This window comes from Lynx canadensis, chromosome D1, assembly GCF_007474595.2.
Source record: "Lynx canadensis isolate LIC74 chromosome D1, mLynCan4.pri.v2, whole genome shotgun sequence".
Classification (NCBI taxonomy): domain Eukaryota; kingdom Metazoa; phylum Chordata; class Mammalia; order Carnivora; family Felidae; genus Lynx; species Lynx canadensis.
Genome location: NC_044312.2, coordinates 74,390,577 through 74,416,789, shown reverse-complemented (window position 1 = coordinate 74,416,789; position 26,213 = coordinate 74,390,577). Strand labels below are relative to the sequence as shown.

Genomic DNA, 26,213 nt, shown 5'->3' with positions numbered 1-26,213 from the left:
TGAGTGAAGCTCTGTGAGAGCCCCAAACTCTGACCCAGAATGGAGTGAGTGGGCTACTGGGATGGTTCTTCAAGAAAGTAGAAGTTTTATCTGGATCTGAGTTCAAGGACAGTAGGAATAAAGATGAGAGAAACTACTATGAGAACCATTCCTCACGTAGGACCGAAGGAACTGGTTAAAACTGTCACTGGGGACAGGGGTTGGTGTTTGGGAAGGCAGGACATCAGTTGCCGGAACCCCTGGGATTAGACGTCCCAAAGCCTAATGGAAAGAGGCCACTGAGGGACAAGGTGCAGAGGCAGAAGAGGACACAGTGACTGGGCAGTGAACAGGTGGGGACACAGAGAGGCCTCAGCATGATAAGGGTAGGAAGTGGAGAGAGGTATGAGAGGAGATATCAAAGGAGAGATTCCATGTAGAACTTCCAGTATATTGGAGACCCCTTATCAGTCAGGGGCCAGTCAGCAAAGAGAAACCAGGCAGTATTTTCAAGAGGAAGGTTTATGGGTTTTGTTTTGTTTTGTTTTGTTTTGTTTTGTTTTAATATTTATTTAAGGGGCATCTGGGTGGCTTGGTCAGTTGAGCATGCGACTTCAGGTCACAATCTCATGGTTTGTGGGCTCAAACCCCATGTCAGGCTTTGCGCTGACTACACGGAGCCTGCTTTGGGTTCTCTGTCTCCCTCTCTCTATGCCCTTCCTCTGTTCACACTCTCTCTCGCTCTTTCTCAAAAATAAACATTAAACTTTTATTACAGTTTTATTTATTATTAAGTAACCTCCACAGCCAATATGGCTCAAACTCACACTTCAAAATCAAGAATTACGCTTTTCCAACTGAGCCAGCCAGGTGCCCAGAAGGAGGGTTAACATTAAGAATTATTAAATAGTTACAGGAGTTGAGCTATAAAGCGGTAAAAATGAAGGAAGGAATAAATTAAGGAAAGGGCCTTCACAAGACTGGGATTAAGGTCTGTTAGGAAGTGTGTGGCGATAGTCCAGGTCTATAATCTTGTCAAAGTTGACAAGAGAGCCTCCGCTGAGGTGACAGCAAAACCTGCTAGAGGTTGATGTTGTCACTATGCCACCAATTTGCTGACATATTTTGTTCCTGGGAGCTTTTGTGGAAGGCGTGAGATATGGCCGAGAAAAACTGCTTTGGATGCAGGTCTCAGATGGCATGGACAGGAACTGGTTTTAACTGGATTTGAAGGTTCTGCTGGGAAACCAACACGAGATCAAGATGGCAGTAGCTGGAGCAGGATTCCACAAACCCATCCTCCCATGGCTGTGTCCCCTGTCCTCAGGGATAGAGACCATGAGGAAAAAAACCAAGGGGGACTGGAAGCTGAGGACAGAGAGGGAGACAGGACACAACTGGCAGGAGAGAAGGGTCTGGACACGGAAGAACCTGGAGAGAGAGCACCAGGGCAACCAGAGGGGAGTGGACAGGGCAGCAGATCTGATCTGGGAAGGGTGGGTGCAGGGCGTCTCCTCTGTGTGACACTGACATGGTCTCCCCCACACCAACCACACGGGCACAGGCCCGGCCTGCACCTGGGTGTCCGTCCATCACCCCTGGGAACGAACAAACGAACAGTCCTTACATCTAAGAATAACACACACTTTTCAACAATCTCTTAAGCATTTATTAGACACCTGTCAGGTGCCCTCCATCAGCCTCTGTGGACAGAGAACTCAATGATTCCCCGTCCCTGCCCTCAGGGGGCTCCTAGCCCCTCTCCTGAGTGCTGAGCAAAGAGGAAGCTCAGTACTTGCTAGGCAGGCCAGCAGGTCGAAAGTGGTTGGGGTCTTTGCCGCTCCGACCCCATTCATTGGCGGCCTGGTCAGCCTTCGAGTCCTCTGCTCCGTGGCCGCTGCTTCCGGGCCTGAAAAAGTCTGTGAATCTCTGAGAATTCTCTCTGGCATTGCTGGAATGGAGGAAGGCAGGTAGGAGATCAGTTAGGGAGCTGATGAGGAATAGCCCCTTCCCCCATCTCTCCTCTTTGCAAGGGAGAGCTGACTGGAGCCAAGGAAAGAGGGAATAAAACACTGACCCCCTGGCCCAGAAACAGCATCTCAGCCCAGGCCGATCCCTTACTGGGAGAACAGCACCCATAGGGGGAGGATCGGGAATCACCCACTCCTCCTGGCCTTGCTCTGACTCCATCAGCCACTCACGCCAACACTGGGCGCAGAGGGGAGGGTGGGCAAGAGAAGGAGGAGCCACAGTGTCTACAGGAGACTTCTCCAGGGCTTGGCCCCTCCTGGCTGTCCAAGGCAGCCAGGCTCAGCTCACCCAGCCCTGCATCCCCGGGAGCCCGTGTTACCTGATCACTTTGGCCGCCCAAGCGCCCCCAGGTCCCCTCTGTGCAGCATCATGGTTCCCCCGGGCATGGAAGTATTTGTCTGCACCTATGTAATTGGCTTCTCTCATGTCAGAGTAGGCTCTCCACATGTCTTTAGTCCCTGGAAAGGAAAGCAAATGATGAGATGAAGGTGATCATGTCTTGGCAAAATAGAGGAATAAGACATTTTCCTCCCACCGATTCTAAGATTTCAGTCTTTGACAAAATCCATGGAGAGGATGTTGGCTGGGATGAGTGTTCTTTTACGTTTCACTTCCCTGGATGAATGTTATGAGAAGCACCCTTGATGCAAGTTTTATTCTGCTTGATTCCATTCTGAGTACTGTTGCTACTTTATGTTTGGCTGTGGGATGTGTGTGAACAAGAGGTGGGATGGTCTTTAAGGGATGCTTTGTCCTGCGATGACCTCTACCTGGACAGACGCAGGGAACCCTCTGACTGGGGCGTGAGAGCAAAGGCAAGTCAGAGGGAGGCTGCTGACCCAGAGGGCTCCCAACCAGGTCAAGGGGAGAAATTCATCCCTGTGGGCAGCTTGAAGACAACTTGGTCCTAAGTATTTCTGAAAGTCTGGGCATATTTGGCACCCAGGCAACTGTCAGAAGTCAACCAGCAGGTGGTAAAGGGGAGTTCCCCTAGAGAGATTTACAAAACCAGGTCATCAGACGCAGAAAAAGTACAACTGGTCCCCCAGCTCTAAAGTTCAGTGTCCTCCCAGTAAATGCAGGAGTATATTGCCATCCACAGGGTGGTTATGCAGATGTACTGAGAAAAATGCACATATAACTTCTAGAAGATTGTAGGTGTTCAATATGCTATCACTTCTCTGGGCCTTCGGAAGGCTGGGACAAAAACAGTAAAGCGATTAAGCTAAGAGGAAGATCAGACAGTTACAGACTGAAGGAATCTGAGCAGGCTACATAAAATGCAGACCCTGAAAAAGTAATGTATGGGGTGCCTGGGTGGCTCAGTCAGTTAAATGTCCAACTTCAGCTCAGGACACGATCTCACGGTTCGTGAGTTTGAGCCCTGCATCGGGCTCTGTGCTGACAGCTCAGAGCCTGGAACCTGCTTTGGATTCTCTGTCTCCTCTGTTTCTGTTCTCCCCTGCTCACACTCTGTCTCTCTCTCAAAAATAAATAAACATTAAAAAAAAAAAAAGTAATGTAGTAGGCAAAAGAGAAAGACCTAGTGTCGAGCGTAATCATAGTTTATGTAGTATCCATGTAATGCCTTATCTTCATTTTATGTGTTTATTATTTCTACTGTTTAGGATTCATTCATACATGTAAAGCTCTTAGAACAGTGCCTGGGACAGGCTGAGCTCAGCTACTGTTGGTTGTAGTTACTAAGAGCACAGGTTTGATGCACCCACTTCATGGCTGAGACACAGCAATGAGCTGTCCCCGGATTCCCACTAGGTGGCACTGGAGTCCCACTTGTGAGTGGGGAGCAGGCACCCTGGACCCCAGATGTCTTCTGCTCTGCTGCAAGTTAAAACCCAAAGCTTATGTGACCTTCGTCCTGGGGATCCCCATGGAACAGTGCAATGCTGGCCAGAAGGGCCAGGGCTGGAGGGATAGGACACATGTCATTTAAGGGGAAAAACCACCAGTAGAAAATAAGCTCTAGACCTCCAGCGCACAGTAACATGAAGGCAAATCAATACCGTATCATAATTAGCAAACTTGCTACAGTCTAGAACTTAATTATCTCAACTACTAAAGGGAAAGGATAATTATGTCACGTGATAGAGGTGCTCTCTAGAGCCACAATGCCAATCATATTAAGTAAACGAATGTGTCATTAACATGCATTCACCTTAAATATACACAAAGTTATAATGCCAGATGTGGTTCAATTGTTCAAAAAAGCCTGGGAAACTGCTATCTTGCAAACCGTGCTGCTTTTCTTCCCACTTGTGGCCTTTGCCCTGTGGGGATGTGGCCTCCACTGTGGTCAGTTCTGGTGGGGGGCCAGTTGCTGCCTTCCCCGGACCGCCATCCTTTGGTCCTTACCTTGACCAGCTTCCTTGAGGAAGCTGAGCCATCTTTGGCTGCTGACGCCCAGGACCAGGGAGCACAACAGGATGCCCACGAAAAGCTTCATCCTGCAGCAGAGTCACAGAAACACACAAGGACGACACACTTTTGGTTTGGTTTGGTTTGGGGTTTTCGGGGGGAGGCGCGTGGACCCACCCCTGTATCTTACCTATTACCTACATCTACTTATTATTAGATGTTACCGATATCTATTTATCTATACACATACCTGCATAAATACACACATATGTGTACGTATACACCCGTGTATATACACATGTGTGTATGAATGTAGGTAGAAAGAAATAGGCAATGTGTACACACATATATACACAGGTGACACACGATACATAGAACAGAGGGTCCAGTTCTCCGTTGCCGTTTGCCCCATAGGAATCCCAGCAAGAGAGATCGCGCTGCGCTTCTAATATAAACCACTTGCCATTTCAGTCGTCCCCTAGGAGCCCTGAAACCCGCTGTCCGGAAAGTTTCCAAAGAGGCCTTTGGGGATTTCGTGACCGTGTACCCATCTGTAAAATGAGGATTGTGGGACATTGCACACATATTTGCAGAACGCCTGCTCTACCCATCCGTGAACTCCCACAGAGAAAGTACACGACCAAATCCCAATCCCAGAAAGTATTCACATCTGGAGAATTCAAATTGGCAGGAGAGTAGATTCAGGGAGGAAGCAGAGAGTGAGGACACAGCCCAAGAACGCCTTCGGGTAAGAGAATCTGCAAAGAAGGAAAGTGTAGGCAAGTCTAGGGTAAGAGAATCTGCAAAGAAGGAAAGTGTAGGCAAGTCTAGCACCTCACCTTTGGCTGTCCCTTCGTGCCGAGGCTCCTGGTGAGGCTGAGCTGCCCGTGTCTCCTGCCTGCGAGGGGGGCCGGCATTATATATACTGACACTCTGCTAGGGGAGTGGGTGGGAAAGCAGGTGTGAAGCAAAAACACTGAGATTTGGGAAATTCCTTTTGGCCAGCACACAGCATCCAGAACATCAGGCTCCTTCTTCACGCCCGTCTACTTTCCAAGGTTGTGCAATCTGGCAGCTCTGAGGCGTGTAGCAAACTTGGAAATTTCTGCCCGTTTCCAGTGTCACTCCTGGTAAGAAAGGTTTTCTTCCCCACACAATAGTGTACTGAGAAATGCTGGGCAGGGTAATCAAAGTTAGAAAGGAGAATCGATTGCCTGAAGAATGAGAGAACACAAGGCAAATGGAGGAGCAGCAGGGGCTCCATTAAAGGGGTGGCTCAGGATAAAGCTGGGACCCCAGGGAGCAGGAGTTGGAGAGGAAGGACAGACAACCAGGAAAATGGAGCTTCCAGCACCCAGTGGGTGGACTTGACCCTGATCAGTTGCTATGGAAGCTCCCAATGGCACGTTACAACTGAGGAACTGCAGTGTAGAAATGTGATACAGTGTCACATGGGAAGGACGCATTATAAAATGGTCAGGAAAAGGGCATCTGGATGACTGTGTCTGTTAAGCATCTGACTCCTGACTTTTGCTCAGGTCATATCTCCTGGCTCATGAGTTTGTTGAGCCCTGCATTGGGCTCTGCACTGACACTATGGACCCTACTTGGGATTCCTTCTCTCCTTGTCTCTCTCTCTGCCATTCTCCCTCTCTCAAAAATAAATAATAAACATTTTTAAGGAAATGATCAGGAAATAGCCCACCAGCTGCTAAGTTACCAGACGAGAAGATTCAGGAAGGGTGCAGAGAAAGCTGGGATGCTGCCCAAGATGGGCGGTTGTGATGATACAGCTGTTTCAGCTGGAAAAGCAGGACTGGGCTTCACTGTGGGAGTTGAGTAAGATTATGCTGGGAAGAAATTGCACACAGGCGCTATTAGCCTGGCGGAGGCCACGGTCCACTCACCAACCTACCCATCACTGCGCCTTCACGAGAAAGGGAAAGTTTCAGGTCATTGGATTTCCCCGGAGATGAGAGAGTTACGGATGTGTAATGCGGCAGCGATGATGGGGGACCTAGAGGACAGACCTGCATCCAGTGTCCTTCTTACAGTGGGCTCCAGGGCTGGACACCTGAGGACGGTAGTAGGGCAAGGAAGGCCCCTGCCAGGGAGCGCCAGCTCAGGGGTCCTGCCCCGATTGTGTCTGGGAGAAGAAGTATATGAGCAGACACTGGAGATGCTAGGGCCTCCAAGCTGATGCAAGCAAATCCTGGAGGCTGGACAGCGCAGAGCTGGGAAGATGGTGAATCACAGCCAGGAAGGAGGTGGGCCCCGTGCTCCCGAAGTCACCCAGAGAAGCAGGATGCGGACCTTGGATTTGTTACAGGCCAGGAGGAGTTCTGAGCAGGACGCGGCAGAGGGGAGGCTGACCCAGGACGAAGCAAATCAGGCAAGGACTGCACTGGTGTGAGGATATCACTGTCTTAGATTGGAGCCTGCCACTCTGGGAGTGATGCCTCTCTGGGTCTGGCGTTATGGTAATTCTTGCAGATACAATGAGATGAATGTTGTAAGACAGACAACTGTCAAAGGATCTCTCTGTCCCTGTGGTTCTCTTATCCAAGGCAATGCTAAGCGACATTTAGATATTCTGCATGCAAATCATTACCTGGGAAAGGTGGGGTCCATGAGCTCTGCCCAGGCCAGGACCCTCAGCAGCTTTGGCTCCCTGGGTCCTAGGAGTAGACATGTGGGGAGAGGGGCAGTTATCAACCTTCCACAGCCCTTGGTGACAGGGAACTTGGGGGGCCGCTTCACAGAGGAGGCCATGTGATGCCCACACCCCTCCTCCTACATTCCCCAGGGCAGATATCCTGGTCCAGTGATCACCCCCTCTGACAAGTCTTTCACTCCCTTTGGGGCCATTCCGTGCTGGAAAGCCACTGCCCGCTTTCCGACATCATTCAAGTCATTGTTTTCTTTGGTAGAAACATTGCAGAGAGAGCAAGGACAACAACGTCTACACGCGGAGCGGGGCCCCTCACAGGGACCTGGGGAAGCACTGCAAGTTCTCCTCCTTTGTTACTTGTGTACTGTAGCTTCTTGGAGGGACACTCCGTTCCCTGCAAGGCCATGCTTACAATAGACAATAGTGGCAGGTGGCTCTTTCCCCTTGTGTCTCCTGCAAAAGAAAGCCGTCCTGGCATGGTGGTATGACACTCTCCAGGCCTTAAAGAGACACCCCCAAGTCTCCCATGAGTCCCTGCGTCCCAGCTTGCAGGGACTGTCTCCGTTAGGGCCCGATGTGCCGGCTTAATACGTAGTGACAACCCCTTTCACTCTCAAAAGTGACCTGGTTTCCATAATACATTAGATGCTACCCCTCCTCTATTGGCCACGTGTGACCAGGCTGTCGAGAGGCCTCAGACACCTCCCTCTTCTCTGTTACAATTAATTTAAGTGGATGAGAAGAACGCCAAGGCTATGAAGAGTCAGAAAACCAAAGTTAAAAAAGAAGCCCCACAGGTACCGTGGCCAAGCATGGCATGTGAAGCGTAGGTCCCACACATGCAGGGACAGAGGAAGGAATGAGGAACAGTTTCATGAATTTAAAATGAGAAAGACAGTGATACCTACCTGAGATACTGTCGTGTTTGAGAAATAAAAATTTGGTCATTCAGATGATGAAAATATGTGTGGTTTTTATCTGGTCTTTCACAGTGCCTGCCTCCCAAACCCTTGGAATTTCCTGAGTGTTGAGAGTGACAGTGGTGCCTTTAGTTAATGAGGTGATCTTCGGACCTCAGTAAGGATGGGGGCTGATCACCAGGAGGACCAGCCATGTGATCAGAGGAATGGATCTTTCATTCCCTCCTCCTGACCTCCAGGCAGGGGTCAACGGCTGGAGGGTTCAATCAGTCACCAATGGCCAAGGATTTCATTAATCCTTATGCATTGAAGCCTCCATAAAAACCCAAAAGGGCTGGGCTTGCAGGGCTGCTGGGGTTGGTGAACATTGGGAAAATGGTGGGCCTGGAGGGGGCGTGGAAGCCCGTGCTATCTTCCCAGTCCTTGCCCTATGTATCTCCTCATCTGGGTGTTGATTTTCATCCTTTTTCGTATCCTTTAATAAACTGGTAAATGTGACTAAGTGTTTTCCCCAAGTTCTGTGAGCCACTCTAGCAAATAATCGTACCCAAGAAGGAGTCACTGGAACCTCTGATCCAGTGGGTCAGTGAGAAGCACACATAACAGCCTGGGGTGTAGTCCTATACGGCTGAATCCTTCCTGGGGTGTAGTCCTATAGGACTGAGTCTTTAACATGTAAGATCTGAGCCATCTTTGGGAAGAGAGTGTCAGCATTGAGAGGAATTCTTGTACAACCTGTTGGGGTCTGAGAACTGCTTGCTGATGCATGTGGAGAACGCCCCCAAACACTGGAACTGGGCGTGGGAGCCCTAAAAGTCTACCTCATCAGGTTGTGTCAGGGTGGAATGCTTAAGGCTGAAAAGGGCTTGGATTAATTCTGAACACTTACAAAGCACTTTATACATTGAACCCTTCTGGCTTCGCCCAGAAAATTCATAATCATTTATACTTTGCTGGAGACAGGAAGATTAATTAATATAGTGTTACCAAGTCCACACATTATTAACACATTAATAAGTAAGATTACCAATCAGAGTTGCAGTTTTAATGATCTGGGTTTAATTTTTCAGGACACAGGAATATTCTTTCAAGTATGGGTGTCTCTCAAGATTCCTTTGTTGGAGGGGCGCCTGGGTGGCTCAGTCGGTTAAGCACCCGACTTTAGCTCAGGTCATGATCTCACGGTTCCTGAGTTCAAGCCCCACGTCGGGCTCTGTGCTGACAGCTCATAGTAGCCTGGAGCCTGCTTCAGTTTCTCTCTCTGACCCTCCCCTGCTTGCATTCTCTCTCTCTCTCTCTCTCTCTCTCTCTCTCTCTCTCAAAAATAAATACTAAAAAAAATTTTTTAGGAGAAAAAATTGAGTCAAAAATCTCTATATATTTGCATGGGACCCTGACTCATTTATCAATTTGTAACTTAAAATCTTCATTAATTTGGGCGAACTATTGATGTGTACGGAGGTGTTTGCACATTTAGTGCTGTTGTCGGGGGGCTGGGTGTTTATGTGATGAGAGACACAGACACATACATGTAAATTATGTGATGCATAGACATTTGCTGCTCTTCCTGATCTCAACACTGGAATCCCAATCAGGACAGGAACCGGGCTGTTGATTTTTTCACCATTAACGCTCAGTGCCTAGGAAGATGCCTAGAATATAGTCAGGCTAACAAAACTTAGTTGAACGAACGTGTTTACTGAAGAGAACTTGGAAAGTATTAAATAAGTATAAAGAGAAAAAGAAAAGGCAGTAGTAATTTCACCAGCCTGGATTGGGGGAGGGGGCGGGAAGAACCTCGTTAGATCCTCCACGTTTGGCCTCCAGGCTACTTTCTAAGTGTAGGTACATATGTGAAGACATAAACTAAGACAGGGATATAATACTCGTCATTTTATATTCTGCTTTTACCCTGAACGACTTACTGTGACCATTGGTCCTTGTTACTATGCTTACCCACCACAAAGTCAGTGACAAAGCTGAAGTTCAAATCTGGTCGGCTAAGAGTGAGCATTTGGAATCTTAGCCATCTGCTATGCAGCTGCCACCTGAACTTGGCAGAATACAATAATTGTACGATACAATTTATTTTATTTTATTTTAATTCAATTCTAGTAAACATGCATGAGCTTCAGAATGGCTCTCCCAAGGGAGTGATCCCTGCCAGGGAACACTGAGGTCTTCTGTGCCATTGCCTGCTCTGTTCCCAGGGCCTAGCTCAGTTCCTGCCACATACTGGGAGCTCATTCAAGAAGTAGTGGGTAAGGGGATGGGTGGATGAATGAGTTTTGCAAGCATCTTTGCTGACAGTGCAAACAGTTGGAGGCTTTTGAAGGCTCTGAGTTAAACTGTTTGGACTTTCCTAGGTCAAGGCCTGCATGGCAGGAAGGGAAGACTGCAGTGCTGAGCGGCTCCCTCTGAGGTTATGTCATTCAGGAGCAAGGCCCGTTGGCCAGCCTGGAGTTCTTGTCACTTTGCCTAGCTCTTTCAGCAAAGGGGCAAGTGGGTCATTAACAGGAGGCTTTGTAAACATGTTTTTAACAGCATGGTTTGACAGGACTCCATAAATCATGAATTGTGTGTAAAGCACACTTTTTTTTTTTTTTTTTTCCAGAAAAGACTTGGATTTTCCTCCCCTAGTTACAGATTTCAAAAAGCAAACCTGGGAAATTAGAGAATTGTGAAAGAGCCCCCTTTGCACCTGAGTTTGAAAAGCAGGCTGTTGAGTGACACTTCTTCCCTGCCTCCCACACCTTGAGGCCCAAGAGGCTCCATGTACCCCACATCCCAGGGAAAGCATCCAGGAGGCAGGCCAGATCTAATGAGCCACCATGATGAATAGGTAGCACTGCAGGCCTGCGCAATCGCCACCACCTCGGCCACCCCTGGACCATATAGGAAAGGCCTGGGCAGGAGGAGAAGAGGCCCTCGGTCGCTCTGGGGGGTCTGCCGGGAAGACCACTGAGGTTAGAGGAAAGGCAGTGACTGGGCCAACTGAGGCAACACCTTTCCTAGAGAGGGGCTTGGAACATGGGCCACTGTCAGGACCAATGGTGGATACACCAGCACCTCTTGGGGGAGGTCCTGCATGGCTGGGGGTGCTGGTGTAGAGCTGAACTTCACCTCAGGGACACTGCCGGCACGCTTTGTGATTAACAATAAGTAAAGCCTATTACTTCTTCCTAGTCAATATAATGAGAGCAAACCTGTATAGGCTTAAATGGTATTGGCATATTTCATTATTTCTAAGATACGCATTTCTTGAGTATAATTTCCTGAAATTAGGACATGTCTTACAGTCACTGATGACCAGGCAGCATTCATAAAATAGTTGTCATTGCTTTAGGAATCCGTTTTGTGTATTTTTTCCCCTTTTTTGCTTATACACAAGAGTGAGAGAAGATATAAATGTGCGCCTATGGAGGTCCAAAGGGTCTCTTTCAATAGGTATAAAATAAGAATGGTGAATGATAAGAAAAAATGCTACCTCGTGACTTAATTAACAACACTTTTTTCTTGGTGGTTGATAAAAATAATGCTTCTTTCAATCCATGGTGTCTTGCAGTCAGAGAAATGCAGTGTGCCTTTTCATCTCCTCTGTTCTCACAGAGTGCTCTTTGCTAACCTGACCCTCAAGTTACTCTGGAAGTTTAAAGTATGTATTGCTTTCTCCCAAGGCTTCTCCTCAGAAACCGTACTAAGAATTTATGTACACTTGAGGTTTCTAATTTGCATTTCAGTGAGAGAGAGCACAAAGCACTCCTAGAGAAAGTTACATATTTTCTGTGATAAAGTAAAATTTGGTCATTCTTTGTGTATCTTAGCAGAGATTTTGGTGTAGATTTCTGTAGTCACCTCCGAGTGCCTCATTGCCACATTCTGCACATCAAACCCTGTAGCAAACCTCTGTACTTTGTACAATCCCAACCTCCCTCCTGGTTCTGGCTACTTTTGAACACTACTTTTCTACATCATTCATTCATTTCAACAGAAATTTATTAGTCCACTCCTATTTGCCAGGTGCTATGACAGGTACTGTGGATACAAGGCCGACATACAAGAGGAGAGCCATGGTTTTTGCTCTTGGGATTCCTACCTACTTGCCCTAAAGACAGACACATCCACAGACAAGCACGGTCGAGCATGATGAGTCCTGGGGTTGGGGTACAGCAGGAGCAGGTACAGCTGAGTTCCTGAGGTCCCTGTCCTCCATCTCAAGTGTGCTGCCCGCCTCTTGTCAGCTTTCTTCCTTCTCAGAGCGCAAGATGTTTCTTCTCCCTTCGGGGTTACCACCCCTGTGGGCTTGACCCCACCCCCTCCTGCTTCCCCTTGACTTTGATGCATCTTTTGTCCCCTCCACTTTATCTTTAGTGTGTACAAGCAAGAAGAGAGTGGAGTGAACTATTTGAAGTGTTTGGAGGGAATAAAAAAACCACCAACATACATTCTGTATGCTGTGTAATTATCCTACAAAATGAATGAGAAATAAAGACTTTCTCAAAAAAAAAAAGGTGAGGTACAGGGTGCTTGAGTGGCTCAGTTGGTGAAGTGTCTGACTTCGGCTCGGGTCATGGTCTTGTGGCTTGCGGGTCTGAGATTTGCTGTCAGCACGGAGCCCTCTTTGGATCCTGGGTCCCTCTCTCCCTCTGCCCCTCCCCCATTCATTCTCCCTTGCTCTCTCTCTCTCTCTCTCTCGCTCTCTCCCTCTCAATAATACACAGACATTTAAAAATGTAAAAAAGAAAGGTGAGGGGGGTTGTTGGCGTACACCTGCCTTGAAAAAATGTTAGAAGCTCTTTAGAGAGAAGTAAAATAAACACTGAGATCCACAGGAAGAAAGGACCAGCCTTGAGGAAGGAGTAAATAAAGGTAAAACGGGTGATAACAGCACGTATATTCTCATTAGGTCCTTTCAGGCTGGACACACTGCACACCCATCTCCCCAGCATGTGGAGCCTGCTGTCACTAGCCAGTGGCCATACTGTGGCCTTCACCTCTTTCTCCTGCTCCTGCCTCATTTTGACGTAGACTCACTCGTGTCGCACTAAGCCTCAAGCCTCCCACACCTCCTCCACCTGCACTGCCCCTAGTGCTTTCTGAGGGGCACCAGAAGTCTCTTGGGACTAACCGCTTCCTAGCCACACTTTTATTTAACAAGAATGAGATTTGTCATTGACCCTCATCCATTAGGAGTTCTCATCAATTCCCTTTTCAGAGACGAGTCGCATTCCAGTTATCAATTTATGTATTCGAGCTTCATATCTGCCTTCCGTTGCCCTGTTTGTGATACTGGAGCTGGTCCCTGTTATAGTTCTCCTGTGCCAGCCAAGCACGATGCCAATCGTTGTCAGTAGAGGGCGCGGGAGGGACGAACGGGAAAGAAAGACTCTCCCAGGCCTGAGCTTTGCCTCCTTCTAGCTCCTGGGCTGTTCTTCTCAAGTGCGGGGTACCCAGTGACACTCACCACAGGCAGTTTTGTTGGTATCCCACTGAAGTTTCTGGACAAGTTCCGGGATGCCTCCCTGGATGTCCAGGGTGTTCTATAGCACTTTGCCTGTGTTGGGGCTGCCTAACCATATACCACAGACTGAGTGACTTAAACCACAGAAATGTAGTTCTCATATTTGTGGGAGCTGGGAAGTCCAAGATCAAGGTGCAAACTAATTTGGTGCTTGGTGGGCGCTCTATTCTTGGATGGCAGATGGACGGACACCTTGTAGCTGCGTCCTCACAGGGCAGAAAAGAGGGAGCAAGATCTCTGGTATCTGATATTACAAATACATTAATCCTATCTGACCAGGTTCCACACTTCTGACTTATTTATCCTTAGTTACTTCCTTATAGCCACATTGGGAGTAAAGGCTTCAACATAGGAATTTGATGCGTGGGGGATGCAATTCAATCCACGGCACTGGCCCTTCAGGGCTGGCCTTGGGCCATCAGCAGCATTGTCCCTCCTGCCCCCATGGGGGCTGCCTCCCGTGAGTTTGCGACATCCCCCGCTGTGTCCCAGTTCAGCTGCATGCCCACGCGGTTTCCTGCCAAGTACCCTTGGCACCTCAGTGGGAGAGTCCTTGCTTGTCAGCTTTGGCTTGGGACACCCAGCAGTCTTTATCAGCCGTCCAACGGGCTGCAGGATTTCCAACAAATCTACATCTCCGCTTTGTGTGTTCTGTGCCACTTAGAACTGAACCGTGTACCAGTTAAGAATTCCTTACATTATAATTTCCCAACTCCAGTTACTAACTGGTTTCTGTCTCCTGATTCCGCTCAACTGATAAGAGGGGTCTTCTCCTTCTGCTGGCTCTTCACTAGAATTTCCCCAATTTGACTGGTTACGGTGCAGGAGCTGTGAGGGAAGAATCACAAGTGAGGTGGATTGATGCCTTCATTTAGGCTTGAGTGAGGCAGTGAGGTGACGCAGAGAAAAACCGCTTTGGACACAAGTCTTACATGGCATGGACAGAAACTGGTTTTAATCAGATTTGAAGGCGCTGCTGAGAAACCAACACAAGGGCACCCGGGTGGCTCAGTCAGTTAAGCGTCTGACTTTTGCTCACCTCCCGATCTCACGGTGTGTGAGTGGGAGTGCTGCTTAGGGCTCTGTGCCAACAGCTTGGAGCCTAGAGCCCGCTTTGATTTCATCTCTCTTGCTCTCTCTCCTCCTCCTCTCAGGGAGCAGGAATTGGAGTGGAAGGATGGACAACCAGGAAAATGGAGCTTCCACCACCCAGTGGCTGGACTCGACCCTGATCAGTTGCTACGGAAGCTCCTAATGGCAGGTTACAACCGAGGAACTGCAGTGTAGAAATGTGATACAGTGTCACATGGGAAGGACGCATTATAAAATGGTCAGGAGAAGGGCATCTGGGTGGCTCAGTCTCTTAAGCATCTGACTTTGCTCACCTTCTGATCTCTCGGTTTGTCAGTGGGAGCCCTGCATAGGGCTCTGAGCCAACAGCTCAGAGCCTAGAGCCTGCTTCATTTCGTCTCTCTCTCTCTCTCTCTCTCTCTCTCTGCCTCTCCTCCTGCTCTCTCTCTCTCTCTCTCAAAAATAAATAAACTTACAGAAATGTAAAAAACAACAACAGCAGCAGCAACAGAAGATCAAGGTGGCCGTGGCCAGAGAAGGATTCCATAGTCGCATCCTCCCATGGCTCTGTCTCCTGCCCCCAGGGACAGGTACCACTGAGGAACAAATCAAAGGGAACTGGAAGCTGAGGACAGAGAAGGAGACAGGACACGATTGGCAGGAGAGAGGGGTGTGGACACGGAGGGACCTGGAGAGAGCACCAGGGTAAGCAGAAGGGCCTGGACAGGGCAGCAGGTCAGATCCGGGAAGGGTAGGTGCAGGGCGTCTGCCCTGTGTGACACTGACATGGTCCTCCCCACACCAACCACCGTGGCACAGGCCCGGCCTGCACCTGGGTGTCCGTCCATCACCCCTGAGAACGAATGAACAGTCCTTACACCGAAGAATAACACACACTTTCCAACAGTCCCTTAAGCATTTATTAGACACCTGTCAGGTGCCCTCCATCAGCCTCTGTGGACAGAGAACTCAATGACCAAGTGTCCCTGCCCTCAGAGGGCTCCCACCCCTCTCCTGAGTGCAGAGCAAAGAGGAAGCTCAGTACTTGTCAGGCAGGCCAGCAGGTCGAAAGTGGTTGGGGTCTTTGCCGCTCCGGCCCCATTCATTGGCGGCCTGGTCAGCCTTCGAGTCCTCTGCTCCGTGGCCGCTGCTTCCGTGCCTGAAAAAGTCTGTGACTCTCTGAGAATTCTCTCTGGCGTCGCTGGAATGCAGGAAGGCAGGTAGGAGATTAATTAAGGGGCTGAGGAGCAATTGCCCATAACCCCCATCTCTCTTCTTTGCAAGGGAGAGTTGCTGACAGGAGCCAAGGAAAGAGGGGCCAAAACACTGACCCCCTGGCCCAGAAACAGAGCATCTCAGCCCAGGCTGATCCCTTACTGGGTGAACAGCACCCATAGGGGGAGGGTCGGGAATCACCCACTCCTCCTGGCCTTGCTCTGACTCCATCAGCCACTCAGGCCAACACTGGGCGCAGAGGGGAGGGTGGGCAAGAGAAGGAGGAGCCACAGTGTCTACAGGAGACTTCTCCAGGGCTTGGCCCCTCCTGGCTGTCCAAGGCAGCCAGGCTCAGCTCACCCAGCCCTGCATCCCCGGGAGCCCGTGTTACCTGATCACTTTGGCCGCCCAAGCGCCCCCAGGTCCCCTCTGTGCGGCATCATAGTTCCCCCGGGCGTGGAAGTATTTGTCTGCATCTATGTAATTGGCTTCTCTCATGTCAGAGTACGCTCTCCACATGTCCCAAGCCCCTGAGAGAAAGGTCACAGCAAAAGGGATATCACGTGAACAGAAAGCCTCTGGCACACCTCAGAGAAGAATCAGGGATGGCAAATCTGCCACCGACTCCAGATTTCTGCCTGGTCCCCTTGGATAGCACAGGCTGAGAAGAACAAGTCTGCATCCTAGGTGGTTTCTCCAGCTTTCTCTAGTGGGAGTCGTGTGGGTGGGGCACAGCTGTGTTGTCCCTGTGGGTCTATGTCTGCCTCTCACTTAGGGCTCTGCCTGAGCTGTTTAAACGAGAGAAAGGAGGTATCACAGAACAGGACTTGTCAACTTGAGCGCCCCTGAAATTTGGGGCAATTCTTTGTTGCTCAGGGCCGTTCTGATATTGTAGGATGTATAGCAGCATCCCTGACCTCTCCGCACTAGAGGGAAGCAACATATTCCCTGAGGGTCACAAGCAGAAGTGTTTCCAGACATTGCCAACTGTCCCCAGGGCCCAAAAGTGCCCTCGGTCGGGCAGCACTGCCGTCAAATGAAGCCGCGTGTGACAAGGTCCAGGGGACGTGGTAAGTGAGGAGGTGACAAGAAGGCACCTTCAGGGAAAGGCCCAGGCATACAGCACTTCTGCCCTGAGGCCCAGGAGATGGATACTTGCAGAATGAGGGCACATAACTGGGTCCCGAGTCCCTCTGGGTGTTAGGGGCATAAACGGCATCCTGAAAACCTTCTAAACAGGCTGTACCGATGATATCGGCAGCTTGAGGAAGCAAGGGGTTGAGCCATGGCCCATCAGCCCTACTTGGCTGCACCTTCTAATGACCTGGGAGCCTCTGAAGTCCCGGGGACCAGGTCACACCCGGCCCAAGTACCTCAGACTCTGGGGGTGGATCTCAGGCATCACTAGTTTTCATGCTCTCTGAGTGATTCTGACCCGTAGCTGAGATCGATAGCTACCCAGCTTTAGGAAGCTGCCTGGCAAGGACTCGGGCCTCACGCGCAGCTGGGTTCCAACCTCCTCTTGGCCACCTGCTGACTGGCAGTTAGTCCCTGGACAATGGACTCGGCTGCTCTAAACCTGTTTTGTCCCCTTCAAGTGGAGGACGATGTCTGCCTCCCCGAGGTGTTCTGAAGTCATAGTAAGTGACCACGTGTCTCAGCTTGACCAGAAGTGTCCCCGTTCACCTAGAACTATCCCAGTGAGCCCTGAGAGTGTCACAGAAAACTCCTCAGGCCCAAACAAACCAGGATAGTTGGTCATCCTAAATTGCCTAGTGCAAGCTTGGTAGATGTTATTAGTTCCTCATTTTTATTTATTTTTTATTTTGGTCAAGTAAAATGCTAGGAAGGGGTAGGGAACAGGGGCAGTGTCACTGAGGATAGGAAGCATCTGTGAGAGCTGAGCTGAAGGTGTCTCTGGTTCGATCCAGGTAGGAAATGGAAGGAAGGATGGAAGGGAGGAAGGAAGAAAAGGAGGAAGCGATGAACGAAGGGAGAGGCAAAAAAGACGAAAGGACGAACAGTTTTAATCATACTTTGTGCAATGTGTCTGCGGAAAATTCTCTGCCATTGCAAGACTTACTCTGTTTCTACTATCCAAACTGAAGCTTCAGCTGGGAATGATGATTGCTCCTTCTCTAGTAACTGATGGACACAAATCCTCTGGTTTTCAATCCGCTTGATCAAAAGCTCCCCAGACACGGGCACCTTCTAGCACTTAGGACAACACACCTAAGGCAGTAGGTCCCCCCCTTGGATGTGCTCGGGGTGAGTCCCAGTGCCCTACGGATGCCACCCCCCCTCCAGTGCTTACCTTGAGCAGCCTCGCTAAAGAACGAATACCATTCGCTGCTGACACCCAGGACCAAGGAGCAGAAGATGAGGCCCGTGAAAAGCTTCATGGTGCTGAAAGGAAGGAGAGGTCAGGGGGCAAGGACAGGGCCCGCGCACCCCCCTTTGGGAGTTGCATGTCACGGAGCCACTGCTGCAAATTCCAGTGGTTCTCAGGAGACTCTTAGGAGCCCGCGTGGGAACCCTGAAGCAGGTCCCCACTCAGAGCCGCAGCCCTAATTCTGGCCCCGTGCGCCCTGACTGCCCGGCTGGCTGAGAGTCCCCAAGGCGGCATTGATGGAGGAAGAGGGCAGTTGGGACCAGATTGTCCCTGCCTGGAGCGGCCTGTCATCAATCAACAAGCATTTACTGTGTGTCATCCTGCCAGCTCAGACCTCATACAGGACAAATACAGAACAGAATGATTATTTTGAAAGGAATTTACAGTCAGTTCTTTTCCACAAATCAGTCCTTGGAGTCGCCCCTCACCTGAGTCCCAGTGGAGCAGAGCTGCCGGTCCCTGCCTGCTGGGAGAGGTGGCCGGGATTTATACTGTGCCGTCCCCGTTGGGCGTCCCATGGGGACGCAAGAAAAGCCAGACCTGGTGCCCGGAAAGGTCCCTCCAGGTCATGGCCCCGGGAGACCTGCAAAGGAAAACTTACCGGACACCCGTGGTTTTCTTCATCCACAGGTCAACTTCCAGTTGTGCAACTGTGAGGAAGCCAGCTTGGCCGGGTCTGCCTGGAAGCTGGGGCTCAGGAGGAGGGCTCTGCTGTCCGAGTCGGAGGGGCTGTGGAGAGGAAGGATTGGAGCACCGGGCTGGGGGCTGGGCGCTGGGGGCTGCTGGCAGGTGTGTGGTTGGGGACGGCTCCTCCAGGCAGGGCTTGCTTTACTGATCATTTCCTCAGGATGGTCCCTGCTGGGCCAGATGGTCCATGTGCCAGATGTGACACCCTTTGAGTTCATGTGTAAGCTCTTGAGTTCCCAACTGATGGCTTTTCCCAACAAGTGTCTCGGGAAGATCCTTCCACCGGTCTGTGTGCCCATGCTAAGCTCTCAGCACCGAGGCATTGAAAAGCCCCGTTCAGCCGGTTGAGCCCATGAGGAAGTAAGTGTATTACCTCAGCCGGGTCCCAGGTTGGGTGCTTCTAGTTGGAGGGATTCAGTCTCCCCTCACTCAATCCTGGAATTACATCAGAGTGGAAATGAGTGTTTGGTGCAAGGAACTAAAATGTAAACTCTTAGAAACCTATAAGAGGCCATCTGTTATGGGAAAATGGCAGTCCAATTGGATAAGTACCAGGCTCCCAGTGAGGGGAATGTTGAGGGAAAACTGTCTGCTTGCTGTATTTTGAAGGGTGCAGGGGGTCACTGTCTGCCCTCTTCTCACTGTTAGTCAGAAATATCAGCAGGGTCTCCAGCAAGATGAGGCCTGTGTATAAATGAACAGAGCCTCCTACTCTTCAAAGATGATATCCCTTGTGCCTCCTAACTGTAACAATTCTAGAAAGAGAATGCCTGAGACTGTAGTTCAGCATAGACAGTTGACATTGTTCCAAGCTGTCTAAAGACTGAACAAAAAGCTGATTCTCTGCCTGAAACATAATGAAGCTTATTATTACTCCTTCCCTCTCCTGGATTTTTTTGGACAAGCCAGTAAGAACTATTCTTTTTGACTCTCAATGCCCTGCCTCTTTAGTCAACTATTATATCTTGTTGTTATTGCTTTGTAAATGAAATACATAATCTCAAATTCTCAAACTCTTGGTTCAAATAGGAAATCTAGCATATGGGAGAAGAGTGATATGCTAAGTTTTCTTTCAACTTTACAAAGATATCTTGTATGTTCCAGAACCATTTGGGAACAAAGAATATCAATTACATCCATTATAACATTTTTTTTTAATTTTTTTTTCAACGTTTATTTATTTTTTTTTGGGACAGAGAGAGACAGAGCATGAACGGGGGAGGGGCAGAGAGAGAGGGAGACACAGAATCGGAAACAGGCTCCAGGCTCCGAGCCATCAGCCCAGAGCCCGACGCGGGGCTCGAACTCACGGACCGCAAGATCGTGACCTGGCTGAAGTCGGACGCTTAACCGACTGCGCCACCCAGGCGCCCCTCCATTATAACATTATTGACAGGGTGACAAATCATGGGTCCAGACAACCAAGCTGACTTCTTTTTGGGGGGGTCCAGAGTACAGGAAATACAATCTCTGAAGTCCATTTACATTATAAACTATTTCAAAAAAACTTCCAAGGACCATTTTTTTTAATGTTTATTTTTGAGAGACAGAGCATGAAGGGGGGAGGGGCACAGAGAGAGGGAGGCACAGAATCCCACGTGGTCTCCAGGTTCTGAGCTGTCCGCACAGAGCCCAATGAGGGGCTCAAACTCACGAACCTCAATATAATGACCTGAGCCAGTCAGTTGCTTAACCGATTGAGCTACCCAGGTGCCCCAAAAGACCGATTTAAATTAAAGTTAACAACAGAAACTAGGGACACCTGGGTAAACTCTTGGTTTCAGCTGAGGTCATCATCCCAGAGTTATAGGATCAAGCCCCCCGTCAGGCTCCACGCTCAATGTGAAGCCTGCTTAAAATTCTCTCTCTCCCTCTACCCTTTTCCTGCACCGAGTGCATGCTCTCTCTCAAAAAAAAAAAAAAAAAAAAAATGGGGCGCCTGGATGGCTCAGTCGGTTGAGCGTCCAACTTCAGCTCTGGTCATGATGTCACAGCTCGTGGGTTTGAGCCCCATGTCGGGCTCTGTGCTGACAGCTTGGAATCTGGAGGCTGCTTTGAATTCTGTGTCTCCCTCTCTCTCTGCCCCTAACCCACTTGCATTCTGTCTCTGTCTCTCTCAAAAATAAATAAAACATTTTTTAAAAAAACCACAAAAACAAAAAACAGAAACTATGTCTCTTTTGTCACCTTTGTATATGCAGTGTTTATCACACTCTGGTGAATAACAGGCACTCATTCTTTGTTTTATTCGTGCTTCACGAGTACTTGCTGAGCTTTCATACACTCCAGTGCTGTTCCATGTGCTGGAATGTGTCTAGCCTCATGTGTTTACATTGCAGCGATCGATCTGTAAGTACAAACACAATGACATCCCACATTATCTAATTCTGACCCATTCCCGACAGCGTGTTGGGTAGCAATTGTTTTCTTAATTACTTTTTATCTGCAGTTGTGCTCAGTGCATTCCAACCTCAGCACCATCTTCCTGGTTGATTTTCCCTTGTTCAGGAAAATCTGCGTCATCTGCCCTCCACAGCCACACTGCTTAGGGTCATAACACCACTCTCTGTAGCCATACAGAGGATCCTTGCCCTTCTTGTGCTGTGTCACTTTGTGTAGTTGGTGCTGCCACTTTCTAACAGAAAGTCGAGTGGGTTTGGGGAATGTTCACCATGTTCTCGAGGGCACGCAATCAGCACTGTGTCCACAGCACTGTCTTATTGGTAATGCTAAGGTCAGCACCAGGTCGGGATGGATTCAAGCAGAAGAGGCCTGTCGTGAACTTCAGAAGCAGCCTTGATGGTTTAAGATATGTCAAGCCAAACTTCTGTTTCCTTAACTCTAAAATATCCCTATAGCAATTTTTTTTGGGGGGGAGGGTTAAAGACAGCAAATTTTTGAATGCCAATTATTTTATTTTACAAGAGAAAAAAATAAGAATCCCTTCTTAGCCAATTTTCACAAATATTATCTGAACCATTCAAATACCTACTCAATAATCTGTGAAGGATAGCTATACAATATAAAACAATTAAAACACCAATTACCTAATTATTTAATAACTAATGAGCCCATTTGTGGGTGTTTTGTCTGCAATACAATAATACTCTAGAAAGTTGGACACGAATTCTGTTTCCTTTCTTTTTTTTTTTTTTAATTTTTTTTTTTCTCAACGTTTTTATTTATTTTTGGGACTGAGAGAGACAGAGCATGAACGGGGGAGGGGCAGAGAGAGAGGGAGACACAGAATCGGAAACAGGCTCCAGGCTCCGAGCCATCAGCCCAGAGCCTGACGCGGGGCTCAATATCACGGACCGCGAGATCGTGACCTGGCTGAAGTCGGACGCTTAACCGACTGCGCCACCCAGGCGCCCCCTGTTTCCTTTCTATACTGCGACAAATATGTACTGTAAATTTAATAAAATAAAAAATGTCAGAGATCATGAATGCAAATAATTTTTGCTTCATAAAATATACCGGAATTTGGGTGGCAGAGTAAATGAAAAACTACACATCTAAGATTTGTCTATGTCCAAATTCGAGGGGCTGAGTGATAGTCTTTTCTGCTTGGCACTGCATATTCTATATCCAGATGGCTGGGAACACTGTTCTAAAGCTATAGATGATGCAATTATTGAAACACGCAGGTAAAATGGATGTCTGTGTTCCTTTGTTTTCTATCACCCAAGTCCTGATAGTGTGAGACTGGGTTTGCGGTTAAAGTTTTTTTTAATTTATTTTTATTTTATTTTTTTATTAACAAATTTATTTTAATGTTTATTTATTTATTGTTGAGAGAGAAAGCACAATCAGGGGAGGGGCAGAGAGAGAGGGAGACACAGAATTGGAAACAGAGGCCGACGCGGAGCTTGAACTCACGAACCCCGAGATGATGACCTGAGCCAAAGTTGGATGCTTAACCAACTGAGCCACCCAGGCGCCCCTGCAGTTAAAGTTTTGAATGGATATTAGTGTTTATATCTTGGTCACTCAACTAGCAACATGTGTCACCATTGTCTGCGTGATTTAAACCTAAGGGTGGCAGGTCACCACCCAATAACAGGAGAGACAGCAGACTTCCTGGGAATAAATGCGTGGTGGGAGCCCATGGAAGTTCATTTCAGATTGCTTCCATTTTTCAGTGGAATAGGAAGCAAAGTCATCAACTGAGGGAGGATGGAGGACACATGGTAGAAGTTCTAGGAGAGGAGTGAAAAGTGGTCATCTAGGAGAATGGCAAGGTGAACAGGCTTGGGAAGCGTAGTAGGATTGCAAGGAGGCTGGAGGATAAGGATCATGAACTTGAAGTGAAACTAATCACCGCGGCTCTGTATTTTTCCTCGACCACATTCAGTTGCCAAAGTGCAGACTTGAAGCAGTGGGAAACTGGATCTCACCGCTCAGTAAATACTTGTTAAAAAAAAAATTAAAAAAAAAAAAAAAGGGGGCGCCTGGGTGGCGCAGTTGGTTGAGCGTCCAACTTCAGCCAGGTCGCGATCTCGCGGTCCGCGAGTTTGAGCCCCGCATCAGGCTCTGGGCTGATGGCTCGGAGCCTGGAGCCTGTTTCCGATTCTGTGTCTCCCCTTCTCTCTGCCCCTCCCCGTTCATGCTCTGTCTCTCTCTGTCCCAAAATAAATAAAAAACGTTGAAAAAAAAATACTTGTTAAATTATCAAATGAATTAACATATGCAGGGGGCACCTGGGTGGCTTAGTCAGTTAAGCGGCTGACTTAAGCTCAGGTCATGATCTTGCCCTTTGTGAGTTCAAGGCCTGTGTCTGGCTCTGACAGTTCAGAGCCTGGAGCCTGTTTCAGATTCTATGTCTCCCTCTCTCTCTGCTTCTCCTCCACTTGTGCACTGTCTCTTTCTCTCTCTCAAAAAATAAATAAACATCAAAACATTTTTTTAAATGAATTAACACATGCAAAAGTCAAAGGAGGATTCATTTAAAGATGAGGGAGGGTTATAGGGGAGAGGGAGAGAATTAACAAAGAGAGAGTGAGTGAGGGCATAAATATACTCCAAGGTCCAAGGGCCCACAGGACCACTGAGGATGGAGTTACCTAGAATGTAGCAGGAGCAGGTCTTTCTCTGATAGAAGAAAGAAAGGAGAGAGGATGAGGAAGATGTATTTTGAGATGAAGTACAGAGAGCTGAAAGAAACCAGAACCACCCATCCTTCACCTCTCTCAGGATTCATCAGTCTCTACCTGTTTGCATTTTGGAGTTTGGCCCCACAGTGCACAAAACCCAGGGATAGGAACCCTGTCTGGTTTACTGACAGACAATCTGCTAAACCTCTCACACGTAGCAGACCACCCCACCTATAATAAGTTCTCAGTAATTTTTATTGATTGAATGAATCAGTGAGTGAATGAAGGAGAAGCAACTGCATGGATGGGTAGAAGTAGGGTGATGGTGGAGTTTGGAGGTTAAGAAGAATGGGAAAACTTTGAAACCATGATGTGTCATTTAGAGATGAACATGCACATTGTTTATAAGTAGTAAAATCCCAGCCCACTTGGAGTGATTGAATTCATTGTCAAAGAATATATCCAGAGAGCAAACACTTATCACCTCCTCTGCCACTTCCATCCTGTTATTATGCACCATCATTTGGATTATTGTAATGAATCCCTAACTGGTTTCCACGTTTCCACACTTGCCCCCAACTAGTATCTTCTCAATAGAGCAACCAGACTGTTAAAACACCAGATAAACCATGTCACTCTCTGTTCAAAACCCCCCAGAAGATCTCAGTTTTACCCATAGTGAAGCTAAAAGCCCTTACAGTAGCTTATAAGACTCTACTCTGTCTTACCCACACCTCATTTCCTACTTTTCTCCTCTCATTCATTTTGCTCCAGCCACACTAGCCCCCTCCCTGTTCTTCCAACTCTTAAGCATATTTCACCTCAGGGGCTTGGACTAACTATTCCTTTCATCTAGAGTATTCTTTGCCAAGATATTTGTATTTTGGGGTTTTAAGAAGAGCAAGAACTTAGATTTCAGGGTGTTGGAAGGTTCAGCAATCTTATTAACATCACAAAGAGAGTTGGCAGTGAGTATATCAGGAGGGCTGTGACACGTGAAAATTTTCCACAAAGGTGGGAGAAGAGTGGAGAGATCTATCAACACATATAATTGAGAGATGCTTTGTCCCTAAATAGTAGTAACTAGATTGTCTATATCAAGAGCATCTGGTCGGCATTTTATGAATGCCAATTCTTGGGCCAGAATCTTGAAAATTCTGATATAGCAAGTTTGGAGTGGACTTTAGGAATGCCTGTGTTTGAAAATAAATTACATTGGTAAGGGTGGAGAGTGGGTAGTAAGGAATTTGATGGGGACTTAGGAGAAGGCATTCCAAAGAGCACTGGGGATGTTGCCAGGTGAACTTAAGGAGACCCCGGGGCCCTGAGGCCTCTTCAGCCCACCCCAGGATGTGGCCAGAGGCTTTTGGTCCTGTCACAAGAAAGAATTCAAAGAGAGACTAGACACAACAGTTGAGTGGTGTAAGAAGGAAAGTTTATTAAAGTGAGACCACACTCTCAAGATGTGAGAACAGGCATGCTCAAGGGAAAGCTATGCACCTGGGGTTTGGGTCTCTATCTTATATTGATAGTTGTTAATTAGGGGTGGGGAATATTTGTTAGTTGGGTAGGGGATTTTGGGAGGAGCAGGATTTTGCATCTTTTCTCCCTTACTTGGTGAGAGTCTCTGGCCATCTTTGTCTTGGGCCTGTCTGGTTTGATCCGGCTTCCTGTGTTGTTTTTTTTTTTAATTTTTTTTTTACATTTATTTATTATTGAGAGACAGAGAGAGACAGAGCATGAGCATGAGAGGTGCCAAGAGATGGGGAGACACAGAATCCAAAGCAGGCTCCAGGTTCTGAGCTGTCAGCAAAGAGCCCAAGGCGGGGCTCGAACTCACAAACCGAGAGATCATGACCTGAGCCGAAGTCGGACGCTCAACCGACTGAGCCACCCAGGCGCCCCTACTTCCTGTTTTTGTATTTGGAGTGCTGCCAGGACAGGTCTCTAACTCCCCCAACCCCACCCCCCAGCTAGTGGGCCATGACTTCCCTTTTGCTGGCTTCCAAGCATCCTGTTAAAACCTAACTGCTTACTCTAACAGGGGTATAGGGATGGCAGTGAGGGGCAAAGAGGATGTAGACCCCTCTTTCCCATTTTGTTGTTCAGGAATTACAGGAGGTCTACCCCATGGGAAAGGATGACAATCAAATGGAACCAACGTGGGAAAGGCGAGTTTCAGCTTTTTGTAACAGGGGAAGGAAATAAGCAAAGATAAAGGGGAATACTCACCACAGAGCCTTCTCACCCAGGGCTC

At 48.3% G+C, this 26,213-nt stretch overlaps 2 protein-coding genes across 3 annotated transcripts; both read right to left on the bottom strand.

Moving 5' to 3' along the window:
• Positions 1-1,630: 1,630 nt before the first annotated feature.
• LOC115524860 (serum amyloid A protein-like) lies at positions 1,631-5,279 on the bottom strand. The gene is made up of 4 exons (XM_030331590.1): positions 5,226-5,279; positions 4,384-4,475; positions 2,330-2,468; positions 1,631-1,930 (listed from the first exon to the last, which is right to left on the bottom strand). The coding sequence occupies exons 2-4, from the start codon at positions 4,472-4,474 to the stop codon at positions 1,768-1,770; spliced, it is 393 nt and encodes a 130-aa protein (XP_030187450.1). The 5' UTR covers position 4,475; positions 5,226-5,279; the 3' UTR covers positions 1,631-1,767.
• Positions 5,280-15,471: 10,192 nt separating this feature from the next.
• On the bottom strand, positions 15,472-18,662 carry LOC115524861 (serum amyloid A protein). 2 transcript variants are annotated; one of them, XM_030331591.1, is made up of 4 exons: positions 18,605-18,662; positions 18,099-18,190; positions 16,176-16,314; positions 15,472-15,770 (listed from the first exon to the last, which is right to left on the bottom strand). In XM_030331591.1, exons 2-4 carry the CDS (start codon positions 18,184-18,186, stop codon positions 15,608-15,610), a joined length of 390 nt encoding a protein of 129 aa, XP_030187451.1. In that variant the 5' UTR covers positions 18,187-18,190; positions 18,605-18,662; the 3' UTR covers positions 15,472-15,607. The 2 variants fall into 2 exon arrangements, with proteins under 2 accessions (XP_030187451.1, XP_030187452.1); XM_030331592.1 differs by having other exon boundaries at positions 18,561-18,609.
• Between the last annotated feature and the right edge of the window lie 7,551 nt (positions 18,663-26,213).